The sequence below is a fragment of the Ictidomys tridecemlineatus genome, chromosome 3 (assembly GCF_052094955.1).
Source record: "Ictidomys tridecemlineatus isolate mIctTri1 chromosome 3, mIctTri1.hap1, whole genome shotgun sequence".
NCBI lineage: Eukaryota > Metazoa > Chordata > Mammalia > Rodentia > Sciuridae > Ictidomys > Ictidomys tridecemlineatus.
Genome location: NC_135479.1, coordinates 129,025,843 through 129,052,754, shown reverse-complemented (window position 1 = coordinate 129,052,754; position 26,912 = coordinate 129,025,843). Strand labels below are relative to the sequence as shown.

General features: G+C 36.1%; 1 protein-coding gene across 10 annotated transcripts in view; it reads right to left on the bottom strand.

The window, feature by feature from the left end:
* The window catches only part of Yeats2 (YEATS domain containing 2), an 89,181-nt gene extending 62,530 nt beyond the window's left edge, over nt 1-26,651 (bottom strand). For 4 of the 10 annotated variants that reach the window (XM_078043778.1, XM_078043774.1, XM_078043777.1 and 1 more), the window contains exons 1-4: nt 26,445-26,647; nt 8,456-8,574; nt 4,519-4,616; nt 3,860-3,952 (exon numbers count right to left, since the gene is read on the bottom strand). In XM_078043778.1, coding sequence (XP_077899904.1) covers nt 3,860-3,952; nt 4,519-4,616; nt 8,456-8,555 — 291 coding nt within the window. In that variant the 5' untranslated portion in view covers nt 8,556-8,574; nt 26,445-26,647. Of the gene's footprint in view, nt 1-3,859; nt 3,953-4,518; nt 4,617-8,455; nt 8,575-10,442; nt 10,462-20,995; nt 21,233-26,444 lie in introns of those variants that run through there. The other 6 variants (XM_078043780.1, XM_078043781.1, XM_078043782.1 and 3 more) reach the window with 4 other exon arrangements.
* Between the last annotated feature and the right edge of the window lie 261 nt (nt 26,652-26,912).

Here is a 26,912-nt window from a genome sequence, read left to right as displayed (position 1 = left end):
ATAGAGGGTCTTCTAAAGATAAAATATGTTTAGAAGATATTTTATCTTATCTAGAAGATCTACTGCTCTTTATTTCTCTTTAGAAATAATAATACACAGAAAATAATATTTGACTTAAAAAAAAAAGGTAGAGATGTGGCTCAGTAGTGGAATGCCTGCCTGGCATATATGAGGCCCTGGGTTTGAATGCCTATACAGAAAAACAAAATGGGGGGTGGCATGTCATTTTACACAAACACATCAAAGGTTCTAAATATCCCTGTAAGAAATTTAAAAATTAAAAAAGTATATGGTATAGGGGCTGGGGTTGTGACTCAGCCGTAGAATGCTTGCCTAGCATGTGTGAGGCACTGAGTCTGATCCTCAGCACCACATACAAATAAATAAATAAATAAATAAATGAATAAAGGTATTGTGTCCAACTACAACTAAAAAAACCCAAAATATTTCTTTAAAAAGTATATGGTATAAAAATGACACCTGCATAGAAGTAAAATGTAATATTTATTAAATGTTTTAAGATAATTAACACTAATTTATAAAGTTAACCCTCAGTCTACAGGGTATTTTTCTGTATCTTAGTTACTTGTATACAAAATGTTATGTTTCATCATAATGTCATACACTGTAGTTATGTTCCTAGGAAGTCTAACTTTTAAAATGTATTATTTAAAAAAAAACTGTTATTAAAATAATTATTTTGGTGGGAGGAAATGAGCCAGAGAGTGCTTCTAAGTCAAAACAACAAAACTATTGAATCTCAATAATAAAGATTTCTCAGAACTATAAATATGTTGTTACCACAAACTAAAAATAATTAAATGGCTGATCATAATAGACAAAAGTGTATCTAAATAATTTTGACCCCTAATCAGAACATTACTGCATAAAATCAGTGAATTTTCTAGACTATGTCATGTCTACCCCAGAATCTGTGAATGTGACTTTATTAAGAAATAGGCTCAGTGCTGTGGTGCTAAGAGGCTTAACATGGATGAGGCCCTGGGTCCAATCCCCAGTACAAAAAAAAAAAAAAAGGCAAGGTGGTGGGGTGTCCTTGCAGATATAATCAAGTTAAAATGAAGTTGTGCTAGATTGTGAATAATTCTAATCCAAGACTAAATCCTTAAATGAAGAGGGGAAACTCAGACACACAGATTCAGAGGAGCCATACATAGAGGGAAAACATCCACATGAAGCTACAGGTAAAAACTGAAGCAATGCAGCTGCAAGCTAAGGAACATCAAGGACTGTGAGCAACCATCGGAAATGAGGAAGAAGCAAGGAAGGATTCTTCCCTGCAACCTTGACAGGTAACACTGCCCTGCTGACAACTTGATTTTGGACTACCAGCCTTCAAAACTGTGAGGTATAAATCCCTATTGTTTTAAGCCACCAAGCTGTAGTAATGTAATGCAAGTCCTAGAAAATGAACATAGAGGGGCTGGAGTTGTGCTCAGCGGTAGAGTGCTCTCCTAGCACAAGCAAGGCCCTGGGTTCGATCCTTAGCACCACATAAAAAGAAAATAAAGGTATTGTGCCCAGCTATAACTAAAAAACCAAAATATTAAAAAAAGAAGAAAATGAACATAGATTCTAATGTACATTATGGAAACTCCAGTAATAAATGAAATCTGCCTACTATCGAGGGTTAAATTCAAATAATGCTCTAGTTTCTAACAAGATAACATGAGGGGCAGCACCAATACCAGGCACCATAAAGCTCTGTGTGATAACACAAAAAAAGCCTAAACACGACACGGACCTCCCGCTGTTACCCTAGAGTCTAGCCCTCTCTCATTCCCATGGAGCCAGTGATGTACAAGAAGAGAATTAGCTGAGACTAATTCTAACAGACAAAATTTAAGAAAAGAATTTTTTAAACACCAGCCAGCATGGAGGCTCATAAAGGTCATTCCCAACTATTCAGGTTGAGATTGCAGGATCTCAAGGTCAAGACTGGCCTGGGCAACACAGCAAGACCCCATCTCAAAACAAAACAAAACCACCCCCCACAAAAGTTATGCTGAAATTAATAAAACACCAACAAAAAATATTTCTATTTTGGTTCAGTCCTAATTCTCTTGTCCCAAATTCAGACAGATTGCTAGAATAAAAGAGCTAGATATTGGAATGTAGTTCAGTGGTACAGTGTGTGCTTAGCACATATGAGGTCCTGGGCTGGACCCCAGGGACTGCCCACCAAAAAAAAAAAAAAAAAAAGAAAAAAGAAAGAAAAAGACTTTCATTTATAATTGGAGCAACCAAGGGATTATCACATTAACCAGTGATCAGACTTAAACTCTGATATTTTGTTCCTAAACACATACAGCATTACTTATAAGGTAATCTTGCCAAAATATTTAACCTACATCTAATTGTACCTTTAGACTTGACTTCCATTTATAGGAAGATAAAGCAAATAAAAGAAACCCACAGGAGGTTGCGGGGGATCCAAAATATAGAATACGCTATAAAAAAAGTGGCCTAGTCTCTTCAAATAATCAATTCTCATGGGAGAACAAAAGAAGGACTGTTTTAGAAGAAACCAAAGCTAGTCAATAAACCCTGATGAAGCCTAGTCTAAAAAATCCAGCTTAAGGGCTGGGGCTATAGCTCAGTGGCAAAGCACTTGCCTAGCATGTGTGAAGCACTGGATTTGATTCTCTGCACCACATAAAAATAAACAAATAAAATAAAAGCATTCTGTCCATCTACAACTATAAATCTTTTTTTTTTTTTTAAATCCAGCTTAAAAGGTTTTGGGGACATGGGCTAGGGTTGTGGCTCAGCAGTAAGCTCTTGCCTAGTATGTGTTTGGCACCGAGTTCGATCCTCAGCACCACATAAAAATAAATAAAATAAAATAAAGGTATTGTGTCCACTTATAACTAAAATATATATATATATATATATAAGGCTTTTGCTGTTTGCATTGTCAGTAATCCTGAATGGCATACTGAAGAAATCTGAAGTTGGATTAGTTATCAGATAATATTAGGAAATCATTTGCTTAGCTATCATGACGATAAAGGAATAATATCTTTTAAAAAATAAATGCTTCAAGCCAGGTGTGATGGTGCATGCCTGTAATCCCAGCAGCTCAGGAAGCCAAGGCATAAGGATCACAAGTTCAAAGCCAGACTCAGCAACTTAGTGAGGCCCTACGCCAAATAAAGGAAAAAGGGCTAGGGATGTGGGCTCAGAGGCTTCATATCCCTGAGTTCAATCCCTGGTACAAAAAAAAAAAAAAAAAAAGAAGAAGAAAGAAATGCTCAAGTAGTTAGGTATGAGATGCTGTAATGCCTAGAACTTACTTTTAAATGTTTTAGAAAAAAAATAAGACAGAGCAAATATGGATAAATATGAAAATCGCTGAATCCAAATGGTGTATAAATAGGTGCTTATTTTCCCCTCCATATATTTGCAATTTGACATAAAAAGTGTATGGAGAGAGGAGAAAACAGGGCTTGTTGAATGTGGTAAATCTTCTGAATTTACCTGAGTAAAAGGTAAGAGAAAACTCAGTCTATAATTTACTCCAAAACAGACATACTCAAATAAGGAAGAACTAGGGCATCTTTGGATGTCAAAACATAGCATATGCTAACAATTAGCAGGAAAAAGATTAAGTAAAAAGGAGAAAAAGCCCCCCAGGATTACTGACAATGCAAACAGCAATGACTAAAGGACTGTGGTTGAATATGTGTGTTTCCCCAGAAAGGTAGGCTAGAGGCCTCCCAAATCCTAAAGGTCAAAGAAATGTTTGAAAGGCAGGGAGGGATTATTCCACATTGACATAAGTTTTCCTCAGACAACTATTGTGGCTGGAAAACAACTGAATATGATAAATACTTACCTCAGAAACTTTCAGAAGACCTGCAGAAGCATAATAGTTTGCTACAATGCAGGCACGAAGTTTATCCATCATCCTTCTTGCTTCAATCAGTCGCTAAAAACAAGTGTTACTTCATTACTTTAAAATATGGCAATTATAACAGAAAACATAATTCACTAAATAAGAAAAGCAAATGACAAAAGAACTCACTTTTTCTGATAATCAAAGAAAAATATATAAAGATGACATTTCTCACCTGTCAGATTGGCAAAGAATTAAAGAATGAACCCCACCCCCCAAATGCAAGGTATGCAGATATATTAAAATGCATATTTATGAGCATATTCATTGAGAAATGTCAACAAAGATACTGAGTATAAGAACAAAGAGGAATTATCTTTGGGGATGGAATTTCAGGCAATATATTTTCTTTATCTTTTCTGGAATGTTATTTTTTTTAACATGGTATTTTCCCTCAAAACAAGAAAAATATTTTTCAAAAAAAGCAAAGGAAAACCATGACTCTATTTATATATATAGGAAAAAAATACATATATATATATAATATAACACATATATATTTTTTCTTCTTCTTCTTTCCCCAATTCATCCTATAGACTTTTTATCATAGCTTTGGAGTTTTTTGTAGGTTTTTTTTTTTCAACTTATGATCATTATACCTGGTCAATGACTTCAATTTCATGTTCCTTATTCTTCATTTCAAGAGCAAACTGCTCCTTGATAATAGTCTCAATCTTCTGCACAGCAGCATCTCGAGCTACACAAAGAACACAAAATACATCAAATCCTAATTAATCTGGAGAGATCTTAAGTCAGCAAACAACAAGAAACCTAAGGAATAACAGCTCCAAGGGATACACCTGGAGGGCATTACTTTAACCAGCAATAGAAAGTTAAAATCACTCATTTTGGGACAAAATGACCTCATGTGCTTTGTGATATGATGCACTAATAAGTACACCACTACATCTTTCTGAGATATTCCTGCCAAAAATACCCTGCTAACCATGAAACATCAGACAAAAATCAACCAAAAAAACAAAAACCGAAAGATATTCCACAAAACAACTGCCTTGTACCATTTAGATACTAAAGTAATGGTAAGGATGAGGAGACTGAAAGAGACTAGAAATGGGACAACTAAATTCCCTGCATACTCTGGATTGGATCCTGAAGGAGGAGAAATAGCTCTAAAAATACAACCTACTGATAAAACCAGAATACGGGCTACAGATTGGAACAATATAATGTAACAATGCTCAAATTTTCTGCTTTTGATAAATTTACTGTGGTTATATAAGAGACTGTCCTTTAAAAACACACCGAGGTGTTTCCAATTTATTCTCCAATGGTTTTGAAAAAACAAAAAATAATAATGTGCTTACCTACCTGCATGCATGCATATACATGTACGTGTGTGTGGAAATGGGAAAAAGGACAAATCCGTATCAAAACATCATTTACTATCTCATAAATGTAAACAATAATATGTTAATTAAAAGTTTTTTTAAAAGGACTGGGGTTGTGGCTCAGCTGTAGAGTGCTTGCCTAGCACAAAATGAAATTACCTAGCACTGGGTTCGATCCTCAGCACCACATAAAAATAAAATAAAGGTTATTGTCTCCACCTACACTAAAACAAATATTAAAAAACAACAACAAAAAAATGACTGCTGGGCAGTGACACACACCTGTAATCCCAGTGATTAGGAAGGCTAAGGCAGGAAGAACCCAAGTTTGAGGCTAGCCTCAGTAACTCAGTGAGATCCTGTCTCAAAATAAAATATTAAAAGGGCTGTGGATGTGTTAAAGAACCCAATACCTAAAATAAAGATAAGTCATATAAGGCAAAATGTAAATATCTGGTAAATTAATTTGGATAAGACATGAGTATTCCTTGCAATTTTTCTGTTTGAAATTATATAAAGAGAGATGAAGGAAAAGAATGAGGAAATACTAGGGAATGATACTGACCAGATTATATTGTTATATTGTGTGTATATATGAATATGCAGCAATGAACCCCACTATCATGTGCATCTATAATGCACCAATAAAAAAATAGGAAAATAATTACATCAAAATGAAATTAGCAAAAAAGGAAGAAGTAAAAAAAAAAAAAAATCAAGAAATTCTAAAATATTTGGTGGCCTGTGAAAAACCAGAGGTCCAAAGAAAAAGATAGTAAAGAGCTGAGGAAAAAGTAATCTGTGATACTAGAGCAATATATAACAGGAGAAGTTTCCTTCTGCAGAGAATGGGCTAATAGGCAGTTCAGCAATTTCTTATGATAAATACCTGAAAGAATGAGCAAAGAAAGAAATCAAAAGAAAACAAATCCTTTGAAGGCACTAGATCTCAGATGATGACTACTCAAAGCAATACACAACTCAGAGTTAAATATAACAAAACACACAGTGCGACTAGATAGAACACCAAAACAAAGAGCAGTGATATGATTGCTTAAAAAGTAAATCTGGGATTTAGCAAATATGATCCTTGTGTTTGTGACATGAAAAATTCAGCACCTATGCTTTGGAGTACAGCATATGAAAAAATAACAAAAAATTTTTTTGACTCTTTGATAAATCTGTGTCATTTTATCCACATAAAATATGTCAGGGAATTGGGAATTTAAAATTAGTAATGGGTGGGGCTGAGGAATTAGCTTAGTGGTACACTGCATGCTTATCATGCTCTAGGTCCTGGGTTCAAAATCACTACCATCATCAAAACAGTGCTCCTGTAGTAGGCCATGGTGGTGCGTACTTACAGACCCAGCTACTTGGGAAGCTGAGCATGAAGCTCACTTGAGCCAAGGAGTTAGAGGCCAGCCTGGGAAACACAGTGAGTTCCCTTCAAAACAAAACAAATAAACAAAAAAGCCCAAACCAAACCAAAACAAAAAAACTAGACCAACAAAAATTTGGTTAACATAGCACAACACACACACACAAAAAAAATTGGTTTAAATTACTGACATTATGTATTTGTCTGCATAGAGAGAAACAACTAGTATATTTCTCATATTTAAAAAATATTTTCAAGATCACTGGGTATTTTATAGGTAAAAAATAATACTTAAAATGATGTTACATATAATTAATTATAAAAATAACATAACTATTATTAAATATATAAAATATATATAAATTTTATGTATCTAAATTTATATGTAAAAGTATACATAAATGTTGTATACATAAACCAACAAATATTCTCAGATGCTGAGAATCAGGTACCACGCTCATTGTTTCATACCATAAATTCCTGACACTTAATATATTATATCTTTCTCAGAAGATTGAAAAGCAAAAGCAAGCCAAAACAAAATAACATAAGCAAAGGGAAATATATGACTAAATCTATACTGCAAAAAATTCTTAGGAAAAAAAAAGATTAGGATTAGGTAGAAGGAAACCAATAGAAACAGCAGCAAATGGTCCTTAGTAACAAAAAATTGTCCTTTCTTAAATAGGGTTTGGGAACTCACACTAGATTTAAACCAAAGACAGAGGGCTACAGTGATAAAACCACTTTTCTCTATTCTTTTTAGGGTGGGGGGGTGTGCATGTGAAGATTTTGAGCAATAGATGTATGTTAAATGATAACTCTATATTTATCTGGCTTGTTATTAAAAAGAAATGACATTTCCACATAAAATTACAACAAGAGGGGGAAGTTGAAGTGAAATGTTTTCATTATTTAGGATTGAATTTTACTATTTTCCTTCCAAAAAGACTTCTGAATATGTATGACTTGACTATACTTTTAGAGACAAGAATTTTTTTCACCATTTAAATTATAGGGGTCTTAATCTTTGTGAAACTGCAACACATGAGCTATAACTTTGATGCTTTCTGTGCACAAGTCAGGTATTTAAATAAACATAAATTTCAGCAATAATTTATTGCACAAATTTGCAATTTTTTTTTAGATAGCTTAAGACATTCTTGATCACTACAGACACACAGTTGATGATTTGCTCCTCAAGAAATTGTATAATGATGGGCAAATAATTAATGCCTCTGAACCCACTAAAAGCAGCTAGGTAAGTACAGGGATTGAACTAGATAAATGTTCCCCAAATTTCCATATATCATTCATATATCACTTTTAAGATAACTCCTAAAAATCTGAAAACAATGTGAAATGTTTTAACACAAATAATATTTTTAAATAATTTTAATTTTATCTAGAGAAATAGTAGCCATGGAACTACAAGTTTGATGAGTTCATTCTTTTTCTTTATGCACATTAAAACCTCAATCTATGTATCAACTATAAGAAATCTTCTCACCTGATACCCACTATTGTACACATAAGACTTCATGATTACTAATATACCATGATAGCTAAAATGTGTAGCCTGTCTCATTATTGCTACGTTCAATATCTACTTGATCATGATACTGCCAGATGGTCTACCTTTTATGCAACAAATGGTATATTATCATTATACAGAGCACTTTGCTCACAAACCCCTTCAAATTATATGTAAATTGGAAATTCATTTCATTTTAGGTATTATTCATTTTAAAGTGGAGGCAAATATTAACAAAGCAGTAATAGTTTCCTAAGGTAGCCCATTTTTACCTGAATTCTCAATTGCTTTATGCCGCTTATTTGGAAGGGCCACAGATACATCCTCGTAATCAGGGTCGGTTTCTTTGATTGTTCGCTTGATGCCTGACATGATGACATTCAGTTCTTCACTGTAAAAATAATTAATTAATTAATTAATATTATACAATTCTAACACTTACAAATGCATATGTACACACAAAGAGAATAAAGAAATCAATATTACATAATACTGCACTTATGAATCAGTATACAAGTTGTCCCTGATCTAAAATACTGGGACAAGAAATGCTTCAGATTTTAGATTTCTTCAGATTGTGGAATTCTTGCACAAGACTTTTCAGGATGAATATCCCTAATTCAAAAATCTGAAATTCGCCGGGTGCGGTGGTGCACACCTATAATCCCAGGGGCTTTGGAGTCTGAGACAGTAAGATCATGAGTTCAAAGCCACCCTCATCATCATCAAGGCACTAAGCAACTCAGTAAGACTCTGCCTCTAAATAAAATACAAAATAGGGCTGAGGATGTGGCTCAATGGTTGAGTGCCCCTGAGTTCAATCCCTGGTACCAATAAATAAATAAATAAATAAATAAGTCTGAAATTCAAAACTTTTTGAGTATCATATCAGCATTCAAAAGTTTCAGATTTCAGAGCATTTCAAATTTTGGATTTTCAAGTTAGGGACACCCAACTTGGATATGTACATTATTATTAATTAATTTATTTATTTAGAACTGGGGTTTCAATACAGGGATATTTTGCCACTGAGCTACATCCCCAGCCCTTTCTATTTTTTATTTCAAGATAAGTGCTTAGGTTGATGAGGCTGGTCTCAAATTTGTGATCCTTCTGCCTTAACTTTCTGAGCTGCTTGGTTTACAGGCATGCACCACTGTGCCTGGCTCTACATACCCCTTTTAGAACCAAAAGCATAAACTTAACTTCAAAAGTTTCCCCAAATTTTTCATCCTCAGTCATCTGTTAAAAGCATGGGTTTCCCTTTCAAGAGAAAAATCCTTTAACAATATAACACATTGCTTGCTTTTTATGAGGAGCCCAGTTTTCACAAAAGGATCCACATGAGAAAAATAAAGATACCAGACTTTGAGGAAAACTTGTTAAGCCCACAAAGTATCTTGGAACTAACAATGCATATTACAAAATGCAGAAATGCAGTTAGGAACTTAATAAATAATTTGTAGTTCTTACATAGTGCTTGTTATACAAGAGGAACTCAAAAAATTATAAAATTATTACTAATCATTTACTGTTACTCATAATAAACACAAACTGTGCACACATTAAACTATTTAACAAGTTGGAAATATGGTAACAAGGCCTAGAAATAAATCTTTTAACTAAAAGAATCCCATAAATCCTCTGGATTTACCCTGTCCTAATACATTGTGGCACTAAGCAACTCAGTAAGACTCTGCCTCTAAATAAAATACAAAATAGGGCTGAGGATGTGGCTCAATGGTTGAGTGCCCCTGAGTTCAATCCCTGGTACCAATAAATAAATAAATAAATAAATAAATAAATAAGTCTGAAATTCAAAACTTTTTGAGTATCATATCAGCATTCAAAAGTTTCAGATTTCAGAGCATTTCAAATTTTGGATTTAATCACTAAACATTTAATTAATATAAATTAATTAAAATGAAATACAATTTAAAATTCAATCCTGTTTTTCCACACTGTAATTTTTCACATTTCACATTTAAAATTTCACATTTAATAGCTCAAAGCTACTATACTGGACAGCACAGATACGGAATATTTGTAACACTGCAGAAAGTTTCATTGGTCAGTGTCTCTCTTCTAAACTGGGTTTCACTGACCACATAAACATTTCATGAATCGGTTTAGAACATACTGTCCAAACTAGCACCGTTGAATAGAAATGTGAGCCACACAGAGAATTTTAAAATTTCTAGCAGCATTTTAAAAATATTGGGAAGGGCTTGGGTTGTGGCTCAGCAGTACAGCGCTCACCTAGCACATGTGAGCCTCTGGGTTCCATCCTCAGCACCACATAAAGATAAAGATAAATAAATAAATTAAAAGTATTGTGTCCAACTACAACTAAAAAAATTTTTTTTAAGTAAAGGGAAATGGGAAAAATGAACTTTAATAGTATATTTTGCCTAATATAAATTATTAAATAATATACAATAACTAAATTATTATTCCAACAATGCAATCAATATATACAAATGAGATTCTGCATTATTACATTTTCCCCTAACTCTTTAAAATCTACCATGTATTTTACACATACAGCACATCTTAATTTGGACTAACCACATTTTAAAATCTTAATAACCTCATACCACTAGCAGCATGGTTGGTAGAGTGCTTGCCCATCATGCTTGAGGATCTGGGTTCAAACCCCAGCACTACAATAAATAAATCAATGCTCCTCCTTTCTAAGTTAAGTTCTTTCACTAAGACAGGACATAAATAAACAAGAAACAAGAACTCAATCTATTCAACATCAATATCAGTTAGAGAAATGCAAATTAAAACTACACTGAAATTTCATCTCACTCTAGTCAGAATGCCAATTTATGAAGAAAACAAGAAACAATAAATATTGGTGAGCATTGTGGGGAAAAAGGCACACTGCCAGTGGGACTGCAAGTTGGTACAAACCACTTTAGTTTGTATCTTCTGCACATATTTCTATTGGATTGTGAATTTCTTATTGATTTAGATAAATAACATGTATAATTTAAAAAAACTTAATCCAACTTGGAGATATACTCACTTGATTCAAGCAGGAGATTCAACATGTAATGATATATACGTATATCCTCTGAGACAACATTTTTCCTGTAACTTATTTTGTATTATATTACTGAGCTTAAAAATATTCCCAAAGCATGCAGCATTTATATAAACATCCCAAATCAAGCCACTTAACATTTGTTCATAATCATTAGTTACCTGCTATAATTTAGAATATAAAGATTTTTGGAGAGGCCTGGAATCTAATTATCTATTTTTAAAGTTTATAAAAAGTAAAAATAAAGTCTTTATTTCTTCTTTGGTCTGTAACTCATTTTAGAAAATCTTGTGCAGTTATAAAAAGAACACACTCTTGGGGGAAAAAAAAATCAATAAACCTCATTTCTTCTTCTCTAACAAAGACAGGAGTAAACAAAACAAAATAAAAAACTAACCGAAAACTACTTGCAGATAAACCCAGAAGCAGAGATTGATACATCCCAGAAAATGTTCAAATTTTTTCCTGTACCATACTACTTCCTCTATGGCCACCTACTTCTACAGTTTGCCAAATCTTATGACATTATCTATATAGATAAATGCAAGTCCAGCATCATCTTCACCTCTCCATTCTGTGGAATTCATTATTTGCAGTTTCCTGCCAATTCACAAACAAGCTCAAGAATAACAATGGCTCCAACCTAGAAAGGCTTGGGATCCTTGAAGAAAAAATAAAGTATTTGTCTTATTCTCACTTAAGAGAGAAGGTAAAACTCTTCTGACATCTGCTCTAAAACTAGGGAACCAGAAAAATTTGGGGGTGGGGTGGTAAGGAAGAAACCACCAATGAGTTAACTTGCCCTGCCAAGGTAATTCATTTCTCATGAAGTCCTTGAAATAGAACTTTTCTGATCATCCTTGGGAACATTTAAGCTGAAAAACATCCTGAAGGAAGATTTAGCTTTTACAGAACATTTTTTAATAATTCAAGTCTGCTTGTGTCTTTAAGGAATACTAAAGTTTGCCACATTCAAACAAAATGCTTGCTAAAGCTAGGCATGTCTATGAAGGCATACTCTCCTCACCATGTAATAAATAACTGAATGGAATGTGGAACAAATGACCCACGATAATATTAAGTTGAGTTCTTCTTGTGTGACTTGTATTTATATAAAGAAAACGTGAGCAGTTGTTAGATATCATCAATTCCTCTTTGAAACAAAATGTCCTACATTAATCCTCTTAGGTTTTCAGTTGAAATTTAAAAGAATAATAATGTGAACTAGTTAAAAAAAAAAGTTACCACTTACAATTTGTCTGTGAGAATGGATTTATGAGATCAAAATCAAATACAGAAGCAAATGAAAATAAGGACTACTATTGTCATTCATTCCCTCAACTTAAAATTTTATCTAACAAAACAGCCTAATTATAAAAAGCAAATATTGTCATTTTAAACTTGGAAAATAAATGTTTTTATCCCTGTAACCAACACAAGAAAACAAAATCTTACAGAAATGCTATATTTAAATATCACATCATTTACCGTATTCATTCAAATAACACATGCAAGTCTGTTTCTGACAAAGGTTTAAAGACCAAAAACATAACAAAATTTATTAATGTTTTATAGTATAAATAAAACCCAAGAGAAAAACAATTTTAAAAAAGAAAATTATATAATTAAGAACAAAAATTAGGGGTGGGGGTGGGGCTGGGGCACAGCGGTAGAGTACTTGTCTAGCACATGCAAGGCCCTGGGTTCGATCCTCAGCACCACATAAAAATAAATAAATAAAATAAAGGTATTTAAAAAAATTGGGGCTGGGGATGTGGCTCAAGCGGTAGCACGCTCGCCTGGCATGCGTGCGGCCCGGGTTCGATCCTCAGCACCACATACAAACAAAGATGTTGTGTCCGCCGAGAACTAAAAAATAAATATTAAAAATTCTCTCTCTCCTCTCTCACTCTCTAAAAAAAAAAAAAAAAAAAATATATATATATATATATATATATATATATATATGATGTGAGAATCACTGAAAATTCGTATTAAAAGATCTAATTTATGGCCTGGGGTTATAGCTCAGTGGTAGAGTGCTTGCCTTGCACACATGAGGCACTGGGTTTGATCCTCAGCACCATAAAAAATAAATAAAGATATTGTGTCCATCTACAACAACAACAACAAAAAAGATCTTATTTCCTAACCTGGTTCAGTAGTGCACACCTGTAATTCCAGCTACTTCAAAGGCCAAGGCAGGAGGATTGTAAGTTGGAGACCAGCCTTTGCAACTTAGGAAGACCATGTCTCAAAACTAAAAATAAAAAGGGCCTGCAATATAGCTCAGTAGTAGAGCACTTGCCTAGCTTGCATGAGGCCCTGGGTTCAATCCCTAGAACTGCCAAAAACAAACAAACAAAAAAAATTAGTCTTAGTTTTCATGTCAGGGAAGAGCTAAAACATAGTCTTTTATTCCATATTTTGCAAATACCACATTGATTGTACAAGACTTGACCAATTCTTGAGGGGAAAGAGTGAAATCTGATAAATGAGGCCTCTGAAAAATCTGCCAAAAACTTCTCAATAATTCTATGCTCCTCATGGAATCTGAACCTCATTAGAACCTCTGAACTTTGAAGTCTCACTCAATACTTTCCCATTAGCTGGGCACGGTGGCTGATGCCTGTAATCCTGGTGGCTTGAGAGGCTGAAGAGGCTGAGGCAGGCAGATGGTGAGTTCAAGGCCAGCCTCAGCAACTTAGCAAGGCCCTAAGCAATTCAGTGAGAGCCTGTTTCTAAGTAAAATATTTTAAAAAGGGCTGGAGATATTGCTCAGTGGGTTTAATTCCCCCCCCCAAAAAAATACTTTCTCCTCTAGCTTATACGGGTGAAGGGAATTAGCCCAATCACAATCATTTTCCCATCTGCTTCCAGACTGACATTCCTAAAATTCTGGCAATGATTTTATAGTTCTTTGGCCCTGCCTCTTCTATATTTTTCACTTTAAATAATTTCTCCCTTGTAAATAATATAACCAGTATTCTTTTATTAAATACATGAATAAGAGAACATGTAATCCATTCCTTCTATTAGCCAAAGAGATGCTTCAAAAATTGTTGACAGCCACAGCCAGTCTGAATGCATTTGCCAGAGGGAATGTTTGAATGGTGAACCATTGAGATGATGATTTGGGTTAAGCTATATATAATTGCTGTGATGCTGGATTGATTGTATTGTATATTTGACCTTTACTGATGGGCAATGGGGCAACGGCTACCTTGGATGCCGGGAGAGTTCCCATTGGTTGGTGAAGTGCTGGAGGAGGGATTTCAGGTGTGGGGGTTTTCTGGAAGGGCCACGTGGGTGGCGTTGGCGGAAAAGCATTCATGCAGTGCGGGTGAGAGTTGAAATAAAGTAGTTGCTGTTTGAACCTACTAGGCTTTGCGGTGGCTTGGTTATCCGTGCCCAGCCAGACTGCGGCAAAAAATGTCTACAAAAACCTGAACACGGGCTGGGGATATAGCTCACTTGGTAGAGCATTTGCCTTGCATGTACAAAGCCCTGGGTTCAATCCCTTGCACCACCAAAAAAACAAAAACGAAAACCAAATAGGGGAATGGAAAATTGTGGTATATGAAATTCTGATTCAAGCAACCATAGGGATGAATCTTAAAATCATTATGTTAAGCAAAGAAACCAAAACATATTCACAAGGGAACTGGGGCTGTGGCTCAGTGGAAGAGCAGTTTACCTAGCATGCTAGAAGTCTAGATTCAATCCCCAGCTTTGGAAGAAAAACTAAAGGGGAGTAGGGAAGAACACACACACTAAATGAAATGGTATTATTTACATGAAGTCCTAGAAATGATAAATTAATGGTGAAAGAAATGGAAAGTCTAGTTGAGGGTGCTGGTGACTTATTAAGAGGAGGAATAAAGGTTCCTTCTGGGTTGACAAATGTTTTATAGCTTAATAAAGGGTTTAAGTTACTCAGACATATGCAATCACAAAAACTCTCCCAACTGGACCCTTAAGATCTGCCTATTTTACTATATATAAACTATACCTCAATTTAGAAATGAACTATAAAAATATATTTTCTGTCATCACCTGATTACAACCTAATGGAATCCCATAATAGAGTAATTCACATTCCTCAGTATGACCTGTAAGACCCTACAAGAACTGGGCTCTGGCTCCCTCTCCATTCTTGATCTTTAAGATCTCACATGTTGGTTCTTTCTGTTCTTCAAATACAGTTCAATTTTTCATTACAACTTTTGGGCTTATAGTTCTTTTTTCCGGGAATGCTTTTCCTCTAGATTAACTTTATCAGATCCCAACTCAAACATTTACTTTGTCAGAGGATTCCCTGACCACCCTATCCAACGGAGCTCTTCCCACATACCCCATCCAAAGTTCCTAGAAATAGTCAATAAGTTTGCTGAATAAATGAATAAAGGGTTAACATATTTGCCAAGTACAAATACCCACAGGGAACATAACTAGCTTGCACTAGGTTTCATCATTCCTTTCACAATACTTGCAAATCTATTTTTTAATATTTTTACACCTTCAAAGGCACCATAGCCGAATGTTTAAAATAGATATACAAAACTATTAGACATATTGGTTTAAAAAAAAAAGATAGTACACATGGCAATATTAATAGAACAATTCAAAGCAAAAATATTTAATATGATAAAAATTAGGATACTATTAAAAAATTATCAAAAAGGTATGTCATAAACCATTCAGCAAACAGCATAGTATTAAAATACACACAAAAACCCTGAAAATGTAAATACAAGGAGAATTTAAGAAATTATAATTGTAGGAAAATCTAAACATATCTCTCAAAATATTTAAAAGAATCAAGATGACAGATAAAAATAAAGATACAAATAATGCAATTAACAAGCCAGACTTAACACAATTCTAAACCCAACAGAGGAAAAATCCAGTTAAAATATTTATAAAAATGCATTAAATTTAAATCAGATACAGTGTTAGTCCACTGCACCATCAGGTTCTACAACCAGAGATTCAACCAACTGTGGAACAAAAAAATAACCAGGGGAAAAAAATTGTGTCTGTACTACACATGTACAGACTTTTGACATCATTCCCTAAATGATTCAGTAAAATAACTACCTATATAGCTTTTATATTGTATTAAGTATTACAAGTAATCTAGTGAGAATTTAAAGTATACGGAAGGATATGCATAAATTATATGCAAATACTATACCATTTTATGTAAGGGCCTCAAGCATCCTTGGATTTTGGTATCAACTCCCCAAGCACACTGAAGGATGATTATAACAGGAAATGAAGAAAGTCTAAACTACTGCAAAAAATGTGGAAGTGTTATGACCATATTCTCTGATAATAATATTAAATTATTAACTCACTATATAGAAGATACTATGCAATAACTAACTCATGGCTCAAAGAGGAAATTATAATTAAGCAAAATAAAAACTGACAACAATGAAAAAAACATAATATACCCAAACTAATGGAAATATGGACACAGACATTTTCACAAGAAAATGACAGAACAGTTTTTATTTGCAAATACAGATATAAATCTAATCCAGCAGGGTATTAAAAGACTAATACAGCGGGGCGGGGGGGATAAAAGTCTAATACATCATAACTGGAAAGTTTCCTTAAAATTTTTTAGCTGTAGATGGACACAATATCTTTATTTTTATGTGGTGCTGAGAATCGAACCCAGTGCCTCATGCATGCGAGGCAAGCACTCTTACCACTTGAGCTACAACCGCAGCCCATAACTAGAAGGTTTTGATGCCAATTATAGTAAAAGAAACAGACTAAACAAAGGCTAAATCCTAAAATGGTACTAAAGGAGCTAGAAGGAAGGTGATCTGCATGGCACATGTCTAATGCTGGACTTTTAAGAACATTTTAATGCCATTGACTTTTAGTAATTCAAATATATAAGATCCTTTCATGAATTATATTTTTTAAAATATTTTATTTTTTAGTTGTACACAATCCTTATTTTATTTATTTTTATGTGGTGCTGAGGACCGAACCCAGGGCCTTGCACGTGCTAGGTGAGCGCTCCACCACTAAGCCACAACACCAGCCCCTCATGAATTATGGTTTGCAAACTAAAAATAGCAGCAATTATGACCCAAATACCATCCAGGATTCCCAAAGAATCCAATGTAAACTCTAGGAATATATTCCCATTTTAATATTTTACTGAGAAAAATTATTAGGTAAATAGAATCAAAAGAATCAAAATATATTTCAATGTCAATTTAAATTTATCTTTAAATAAGATTGTCATTTCTCACTGACATAGAAACTGAAAAAAAATTCATCTAATTTTCTCCCCCAAATTATGGTTATCCTAGAAGTAATCTGAAATAATCTATTACAGGAAAGTTAGACCAAGGGAAATTAATGAGAAAACAGATTTTGTTCTGATTTTCCTTAGAGTTGGTACTGACAAAAATTATGCTAATTATTCTTATACACAAAACTTTTTGAATATGTTCTAAATTGTTGGCCAACAATCACTGTTTTTTTTCTTTCTGTGTGTCTGTGTTCGGGGCAGAAGGTACTGGGATTCAACTCACAGTTTCACACATGCAAGGCAAGTGCTCTACTAGTGGACCACATACCAAACCCATTTTATTTTGCTTGAGAGAGTCTCACTAAGTTGCCCAGGCTCACCTGGAACTTGATTCTCCTGCCTCCATTTCCCCAAGCAGCATGATAGCTATTTATTCTTTCTTTTTTTCATTTCTTCTCCCCACCCCTGCCCCATCCCCATACTGGGGATTGAGTCTAGAAGCACTTTACCACTGATCTACATTCCAGCTCTTTTTATTTTTTATTTTGAGACAGGGTCTCACTAAGTTACAGAGGTTTGCTCCAAACTTGCAACATTCCTGCCTCAGCCTCCTGAGATGCTGGGATTACAAGCATGTACCACTACACCTGGCAATCACTGTTTTTTCAACTCATCTGGTATAGAAACAAAACCAACTCTTTTATATACATACATATATATATATATATATATTTTTTTTTTTAGTTGTCAATGTACTTCATTTATATGTGGTGCTGAGAATCAAATGTAGTGCTTCACACATGCCTGGCAAGCGCTCCTACCACTGAGCCATAACCCCAGCCCAAAACAGGTCTTTTAAGAAAAAATAATCACAATTTTACACGATGAAAATGGTGGGAAGTTGAGAGAGGTCTCTGCTCTTAGTATCAAACTGATGTGGGCCTTTCCCAATGTGACATGAAAAGAGCTGAGCAAAACAGAAAAGCTAGAGATCTTAGCTCAAAAATATTGTTTCTTTATTAAGAATTATGTATCTTCAGCTCAAAAAAATAACCACTTTCCTATTACAAATAAAACTGTTTAAGACTATACAACTTTCTAATAAGACCCAGGATCAATTCAGGCCAGTACTCTATCTCCAACCTTGCCAACAAGCACATAGAAAAGTTAACTATAGAGCTGGGGTTGTGCCTCAATGGCAGAGTGCCTGCTTCCCACATGTAAGGCACTGGGTTCGATCCTCAGCATCACATAAAAATAAATAAACAAAATAAAGATATTTAGAAATAAAAGTTAAGGATAGGGGCTGGGGATGTGGCTCAAGTGGTAGCGCGCTCGCCTGGCATGCGTGCGACCCGGGTTCGATCCTCAGCACCACATACCAACAAAGATGTTGTGTCTGCCGAGAACTAAAAAATAAATATTAAAAATTCTCTCTCTCTCTCTCTTTAAAAAAAAAAAAGTTAAGGATAAAAAAATTATTCTAAATTATCCAAGTCACTGTTTTTACTTACTAATGCAACAACTCAAGAGCTGACCTTAGTTAAGTTTTACCATTCCTTTACTTCCCCAGTTAATTCAACATAATTTTTCTGGAAGAGTGAGCAACGTGGGACATTTAAGTGTTTTAGGAGATTTAAGATAAATTCTTAAGCTGACTTAAGGGAGGCCACATAACCCTCTAGTGACTTCCTTTAAGTCAGTTTCCAACAAAGACCACTGAATTGTCCAATAAAATGATGGTTCTAACTTACATGGTAATTGTGTGTTTCAGTTATGAAGCCATTAAAATTTTTTCTAGCAGAAATTTTTATAGCAGAAACAAAAAGGAAATAAAACTTACTTATCTACAAGTCCAGGTTAAAAATGGAGAAAAAGAACTAGACTAGATCAAGAATGTCAAATTTTTGCACACAATCACTGTGCATACATAACTGAGGCAAATCTTATACACTTTGTTAAGCAGGAACTTTTGCTGGAGCTTTCAAACAGAATTACTCCTATGGGCATAAGTTACATAGTTTTCTATCTGGAGGTGAGATTCCAGAAGGAAAACAAGTACCTTAAAACATATATATATTTTTTTAGAAAACTGCTTTATTCTTTAAAATAACAGTGCCTAAATCTACACACCTACAAAAATTTACCTGACGAAAATTTTCTAGAATTAGATGTGGTAATGGTTGTACACACACACACACACACACACACACACACACACACATCTGTGCAGATATGTATCTTTTTTTTTTTCTTTTTTAAACAATACTGGCAGAATTGGGGATTGAACTCAGGGGTCCTCTACTACTAAGCTACATCCCCAACTCTTCTTATTTTTTATTTTGAGAAGGGTTTCCTTAAGTTGCCAAGATTGGCCTTGAACTTGTTATCTTCCTGCCTCAGGCATTCAAGTATCTGGGATTACAGGCATGCATCATGAAGCATTTACCTTCAACAGCTAAATATATATTTACATATGTACAGGTTATCCTTCACTCAAGTATGCATGCACACTATCTGTATGCTTGCAGTAGGGCAGGCAGTTAGGGAATAAACATTATGAAGACCAGTTGTGCTGGGCGCAGCACATGCCTGTAATCCCAGCAGTTTGGGAGGGTGAGGCAGAAGGATGGTGAGTTCAAAGCCAGCCTCAGCAACAGCAAGCGAGGGGCTAAGCAACTCAGACCCTATCTCTAAATAAAATACAAAATAGGGCTGGAGATGTGGTTCAATCATTGAGTGCACCCGATTTCGATCCCTGGTACCACCCCCCAAAAATGAAGAGATATTAATACTTTAATACTTTCTAATTTTATTATTAGATATTTCAGATATTCAAAAAAATATAAAATGATCAGTGAGAGAGAATAAGGGAGATTCAAAGTATTCATAATTTCCCTTTTTGTTTTGGTACTAGGGCTTGAACCCAAAGGCACTTTCCACTGAGTTACATCCCCAGTCCTTTTGTTTTTTTATTTTGAGTTAACCTGCTAAGAGTCTAAGTCACTGAGGCTGGCCCTGAACTTGGGATCTTCCTGCCTCAGCTTCCCAAGTTGATGGGATTACAATGTGTGCCTCCATGACAAGCTATAATTTCCTATTTCTTACTAGGTGGTAGATAAAAAATAGCTATTTCCTGCCTTATTATTTATTACTTAAAAAGATACTTATGTGCTCTTTGGTATATATATTAATTCCTTAAAATAAAACTAAAAAATTATAAATTAAAGAAACAGGGTACATTCATTCTTTGGAACAAATCAGTTCTTCTATAATTTGATGTTATTCTTAAAAAATAACCTCACTATGTAAATCTGCATAATAAAACCACCTGGCTTATGGGGAAAATAGGATTGGACACAAAATTGAAAAACTTCACTTAGTGACATAAAAAGGGGAATCTAATAAAAATGGTAGCCTACTTCTCTATATGTTAGACGGTTAAGAAACACATAAATGCTATAATAAATGACATCTTACCTTGAAAAAGACCAAGTTTGCTTGTGGAAGTGGGCCTGAAAGATTGTAGCTTGTGTGTTACTGTGAAATAGCAGGAGGGTTATCTGAAGTTGACAAGACAGTTTTAACAGTAGATGTGGATGAGTGTGACTCTTAACAAGAGTAAGCTGAGATCCCCATAAGATGTTAGAGGTTGCAATTGTGTGGCTTGTGTATTCATTCAGCAGGGTGTAGTTTTCTGCATTCACCTAGTATTTTCTGCAGATGGAATCAAGCATAAACAAATGTGAAATTCACAATATGTTCAGAAAGTCCCCAAATATGAACACTGCTTGGGAACAAATCTGTGTTTTTCTTATAGCAAAACTGTTTTGCTCTAAGACTATGATTCAGTTATTCAAAAGAATGTGTAGCCAGCCTCAGCAACTTTGCAAGGCCCTGTCCCATATAAAAAGGGATAGTGATGTGGCTAAATAGTTAAATGTCCCTGGGTTCAATCCCTAGTACCAAAAAAAAAAAAAAAAAAAGAAAGAAAGAAAGAAAAATAATGGGCTGATATGGAAATATTTCTAAAATAAATTGTGAAGTGAAACATGGAGACACAAATCAGTGTGAATATTTTCATTCCTTCTGTATAAACTAGGGAAAAGTGAAGACAGAAAAAAGAAATACTGAAGTATGTTTTCTTTAAGCTTTCTGGGAGAAAAAAAATCAAAATGATTAATAATAGTTACCAGTGGGTAGTGGATTTGCTTTTTCATTTTATTCTTGTCTACCATGTTTGAACTTTCTAACCACACAGATGTGGTATTTGGGAGAGAAAAATGACAAAAGGATTAATCTGGGAGGCAGATTATAGATGTCTGCATGTCTCTATTTTATGCTTCTCTCTATGTTTAAAAAAAAAAAAAACTAGAGAACATGGAACAACTGGAACTCTCCTGTACTACTAGTAGGAATGTAAAATGGTACAGACACTTTGGAAATTTCACTCCTGGGTATTTATTCAAGAGAAATAAAAGTATATGTCCATGTAAGAACTTGGACATGGGGCTGGGAATGTGGCTCAAGCGGTAGCACGCTCTCCTGGCATGCATGTGGCCCAGGTTCGATCCTCAGCACCACATACAAACAAAGATGTTGTGTCCGCAGAAAACTAAAAAATAAATATTAAAAAATTCAGAAAAAAAAAAAGAACTTGGACATGAATGTTTACAGCAACTTTATTCGTAATAGTCAAAAACCAGAAACACCACTTGGCCAGCTGAAGTGGAAGGATGAATCACTTGAACACAGAAGTTTAAGACCAGCCAGGCAATATAACAAGACCTCATCCCCCTCCCCCCAAAAAAAGACGGAGAACACAGTGAGAGACTGGGGCTGGGAACATAGCTCAGTGGTACAACTTGTGTATAGCATGCACAAGGCCCTGGGTTCAATCCCCATAACCACACACATTCTTGGAAACAACCCCAAAATCCACTAATTGGTGAATGAATTAAATAAGTTGTAATATATTTGTATAATAAAATTTTATGCACCAAAAAAGGAATAAACTATTGATATACACAATAATGTGAATTAACATCAAAATGATGCTGGGTAAAAGAGGCCAGTTTTTGAAAAAATATAAAATACACTAAGCTGAATGTTGTGGCACATACCTGTAATTCCAGCTATTCAAGAGGCTGAGGCAGGAGAACTGCAAGCTGGGAAATCAGTCTCAACAACTTAATAAAAAAGGACTGGAGATATAGCTCAGTGGTAGAGTGCTTGCCTATCATGTGCAAGGCCCTGGGTTCTATCCTTGTTAATCCTCACGCCCAAAAAAGTACACACTACATTATTCCATTTACATAAAATGCAAAGAAGTCTAGTATGAAGGAAAAGGTGAGCAATGGCTGCCTGTTGGGGAGGGGTAAGGATAGGGAGAAAAGAGTTTTCAGAGGGGCATGAGGACACTTCAGAGAGATTGGATATTTACTATCTTGACTGTGGTGATAGGTTCACAGACAGATATCTACATCAAAACTTAAAAAGTTGTACATTCTATATATGTGCAGTTTGTGACCTGCCAACTGTACCTCAATAAAGCTGTTTGCACATACACAACACTATTAAACACAGTCTGCCAGAATGTGTAAGAACACATATTGGGAACCCTTATACATTTTTGGCAAAATAAAATGGTGCAGCCATAATGAAAAGTTTGGTGTTTTCTCAAAAATTAAAGACAGAATTACCATATGAACTAGCAACTCTACTCCTACATATGTCTTCAAGAAAAATGAAAACATATATCCTTGCAAACTTATATATGAATATTTTTACACATAATTTATAATAGCATTACTTACAATATCATTATTTATAATAGCAAAAAAATGCAAACAACCCAAATGCCAATCTATTGATGAATAGTAAACAAAATGTACATTCCTACAATGGAATATTATTGAGCAATCAGAAGGAAGTATTGATACAAGCTATAAAATAGATGAACACCGAAAAACCCTGTACTAAGTGAAAAAAGACACATGTTAGATTATACTTATAATGAAATGTTTAGAAACAGGCAAATGCACAGACATAGAAAGTGGTTGCCAGGGAAATGAGGGAAGGGGAGAATCAACACTGCTAATAGGCAAAGGGCTTCTTTTTTGGAGATACTGGTGATGGTTGTACAATCTCATAAATATAGTAAAATCTCAACAATTCTATACTTCAAAACAGTAATTAAATTTTATTTTGATTTAAAAGTATACCCATATGCTTGAATGAATAATACTTGAAAAAAATACAAAAACAATCCCCAATGTATCCACCACTATGAATGAAAAATATTACAAATAAAGCTGAATCCCCACCCCCACCCCTCTCCACCATCACATTAACAGTCCCCCCACATACAGCCCACTCTACATACAAGCAGATCAAACAACCCTTGCCTAGGAGAACTAGTTCTTCTACCTCTGTAGGTCTAGTCATCAAAGTTCGCATGCCTGAACATTTCACAATCATCTTCCAATGAGTTCCAATTTCACCTTGACCTTCTCTACTTACCAAAATGTTCTTCATCCTTCAAGAATGAAGTTAAATTCCAACTTATGTATAAAATAAACTCTAGCCTTTGAAACTTTTTTTTTTTTGGTACTGAGGATTGAACCCAGGGGTGCTTTACCAATAAGCTACATCCACAATCCTTTTTATATTTTTATTTTGAGAGGGTTGTTTGAGATAAGTTGCTGGGGGTCTAAGTTGCTGAGGCTGGTCTCCAACTTGTGATCCTACTGCCACAGCCTCCCAAGTCTCCTGGATTACAGGTGTGCGCCACCAGATCTGGCAACACACTCATTGTCTTTACTTCCTTACATCCCACTGGACTATTTTGTTCTCCACCTCCCCTGCTTTCAGAATTGTAGATAAACAATAGCCTCAGGTTGTCAAATCCAGCTGACAATCTTACTAAACATTTCAGAAGCACTGATATGAGGACCAATGCTAGCTTCCAGAAACTCCCTCTCTTGGCTTCCTAAGAGGAGAAAAACCTGCTTCTTCTCCATCGTTTGCTCAACCTTTTCCCTCTGGAAGTATCTGAGTGTCCAAGTTCTATTTGCTTCTCTCTCTACACTCTTTTCCTAAGTGACCTCACATAGTCCCATTTCTTTGATATATTCTGATCATTCCCAAATGTTCATCTCTAGTTCTAGAAGCTCCCTGAGTTCCAGACCTGTGCATCCAACTACTTTCTCAACATACCAATTTTATGACTAATATGCATCTCAAATTAAATCATCCAAAATAAAACTCATGTTTTTTTCCTCCTCAAATTTCTCTCTCCCAGCTGGGCACAGGGGTGCACACCCGAATGCTAGCTACTTGAAAGGCTGAGGCAGAAGGATCACAAACCTGAGGCCAGCCTGGGCAACTTAGTGAGATCCTCTCTCAAAAATAAAAAAGAGCTGGGATGTAGCTCAGTGGTACAGCATCCCAGGGTTCAATCCCCAGTAATTCAAAAACTTTTTTAAAACCTAAAAAAAATTACTCTCTTCTATTCTGCATCTTAATAAATGACACCATTATCTACTCAGTTGCTCAAAAAACAAAAGCAAAGATTCCTTTCTTTTCTCATCAATTCACTTTCAAGTTTTGTTCATTCTACCTCCAATTATTATTTTTTAAATATTTTTTAGTTGTCAACACGCCATTTATTTATTTATTTATTTATTTATTTATTTATTTATTTATTTATATGAGGTGTTGAGAATGGAACCCAGTGTCTCACACATCTTAGGCAAGCAGTCTGTCACTGAGCCACAACCCCAGCCCTCCAAATTATTTTTTAATCTTTTCACTCTTTGGCATCTCCACTGCCATGGGCCTAGACCAAGTTATTGTACACAGCATTGGAACTGATCACCTATCTCTCTTTATTGGCTTCTTCCTCCATGTAGCAGGCAGATTATGCTACTCCCCTTCTCAAAACCTTTTAAAATAAAACTAATCAGGGCATTGTCTGTCCCTATCTTTGAAAGTCTACACAATCAATGGTAATTATCTCTAGACAGTAAAGTACTTTTTCTAGTTTTGCGTCTATTTTTAAATTCTTCTACAATGAATACTTGCTACTTAACAGAATGATACTGCTGAATACATGTAATATTACATTGCATTTTTTTACATGAGGAAAAACAATGGAAAATATGGGTCAACTGTAACTGTTAAGAAACATGCTTAGATGAAAAATACAAGAAAACATACATCGAAGAATGATGTGTCGGGGCTGCAGTGATATTTTCCCTCCTCTACTTTCTATTTTTTAACCTAACTGCACACATAATGGGGGGTTATACTAAAAGCCTCATTGTCTTCTGCAATGTGGCCACAACCCATAGAGCCAGTCTTTCTTGGCAAGCCCTCACTTTCCGAGGCTCCACTCTAACGCCGCACTGTCTCACACCTCCGGTGCTTGACTCCGGCATCGCGCCTGGAGTATCCCACACCTTTTTCACTCTGCCCACCCTTCAGAGGCGAAGGGCCAGCGGTGATGGCGACAGGTTGGAGGTACATTCCAGAATCTTTTTGGTAAATCCACAACTTGCTGGTGCTGGGCCAATTTTTGTTTCCAATACCAACCACAGGCCACCACGCTGACCAAACTGAAAGCTTGACCACTGTGGCTCAGAGAGCCACTAACCTACGAAGCGCAGCGCCCCTTCGAAAAGGACCCCTGCACACGGACGTCCGAATTCCGGTTCCCGCACAGGCGGCTCGCGACCTCACTCCCCCAGCCTCCCCCGGTCCCCTCCCCTCCGAGGCCTCAGGCTCCCCCCAGCCCCGCCTCGGTCCGGCCTCCGCGCGGCCAGCGGGTGGAGGAGGGGCGCGCACGTGCCCGCGCCGCCCCCGCCCAGACAATGCCCGGGAGAGCGGGGCGCGCGCCGCCGTCCACCCCGCTCCCGCCAGCACTCACCGTTTCTCCGGTCTGTGGCTGCAGCGCGGCCCCGCCGGGCGAGGCGAGGGGGCAGGGGGAGGGGAGGGAGCGAGCGAAGCCCCGCAGAGCTGTCCTGCCACGAGGCCCAGCGACCCCGCAGCCCGCGGAAGCGCACGGCTCGGTGGAGCCCGCTCTACCCGCTCCGCACCGCACGTCAGCAGCAGGGGCGGGGCGCGCGCGGCGCTGGCGGCGGGGACGCGCGGGCGGGGGGCGGGGCGAGCGGGGCGGGGCGGGCCCGGGTCTGCGGGGGCTGGCCCAGGCGGGGAATCTGGCCGCGCGACCCAGCTGCCGGGACTGCGGGTGTGGGTGCTGCAGACGCCAGCTTCCTTCATTTTCCTGTCCAGAAGACGGCGACTTCTAGTCCCAAGTTTGACAGAATATTCATTCTTCCGGCGTTCATGAGCTTCCGTGGTACGATTATAACTGATTTCTGTGTGTGCCGTCTGG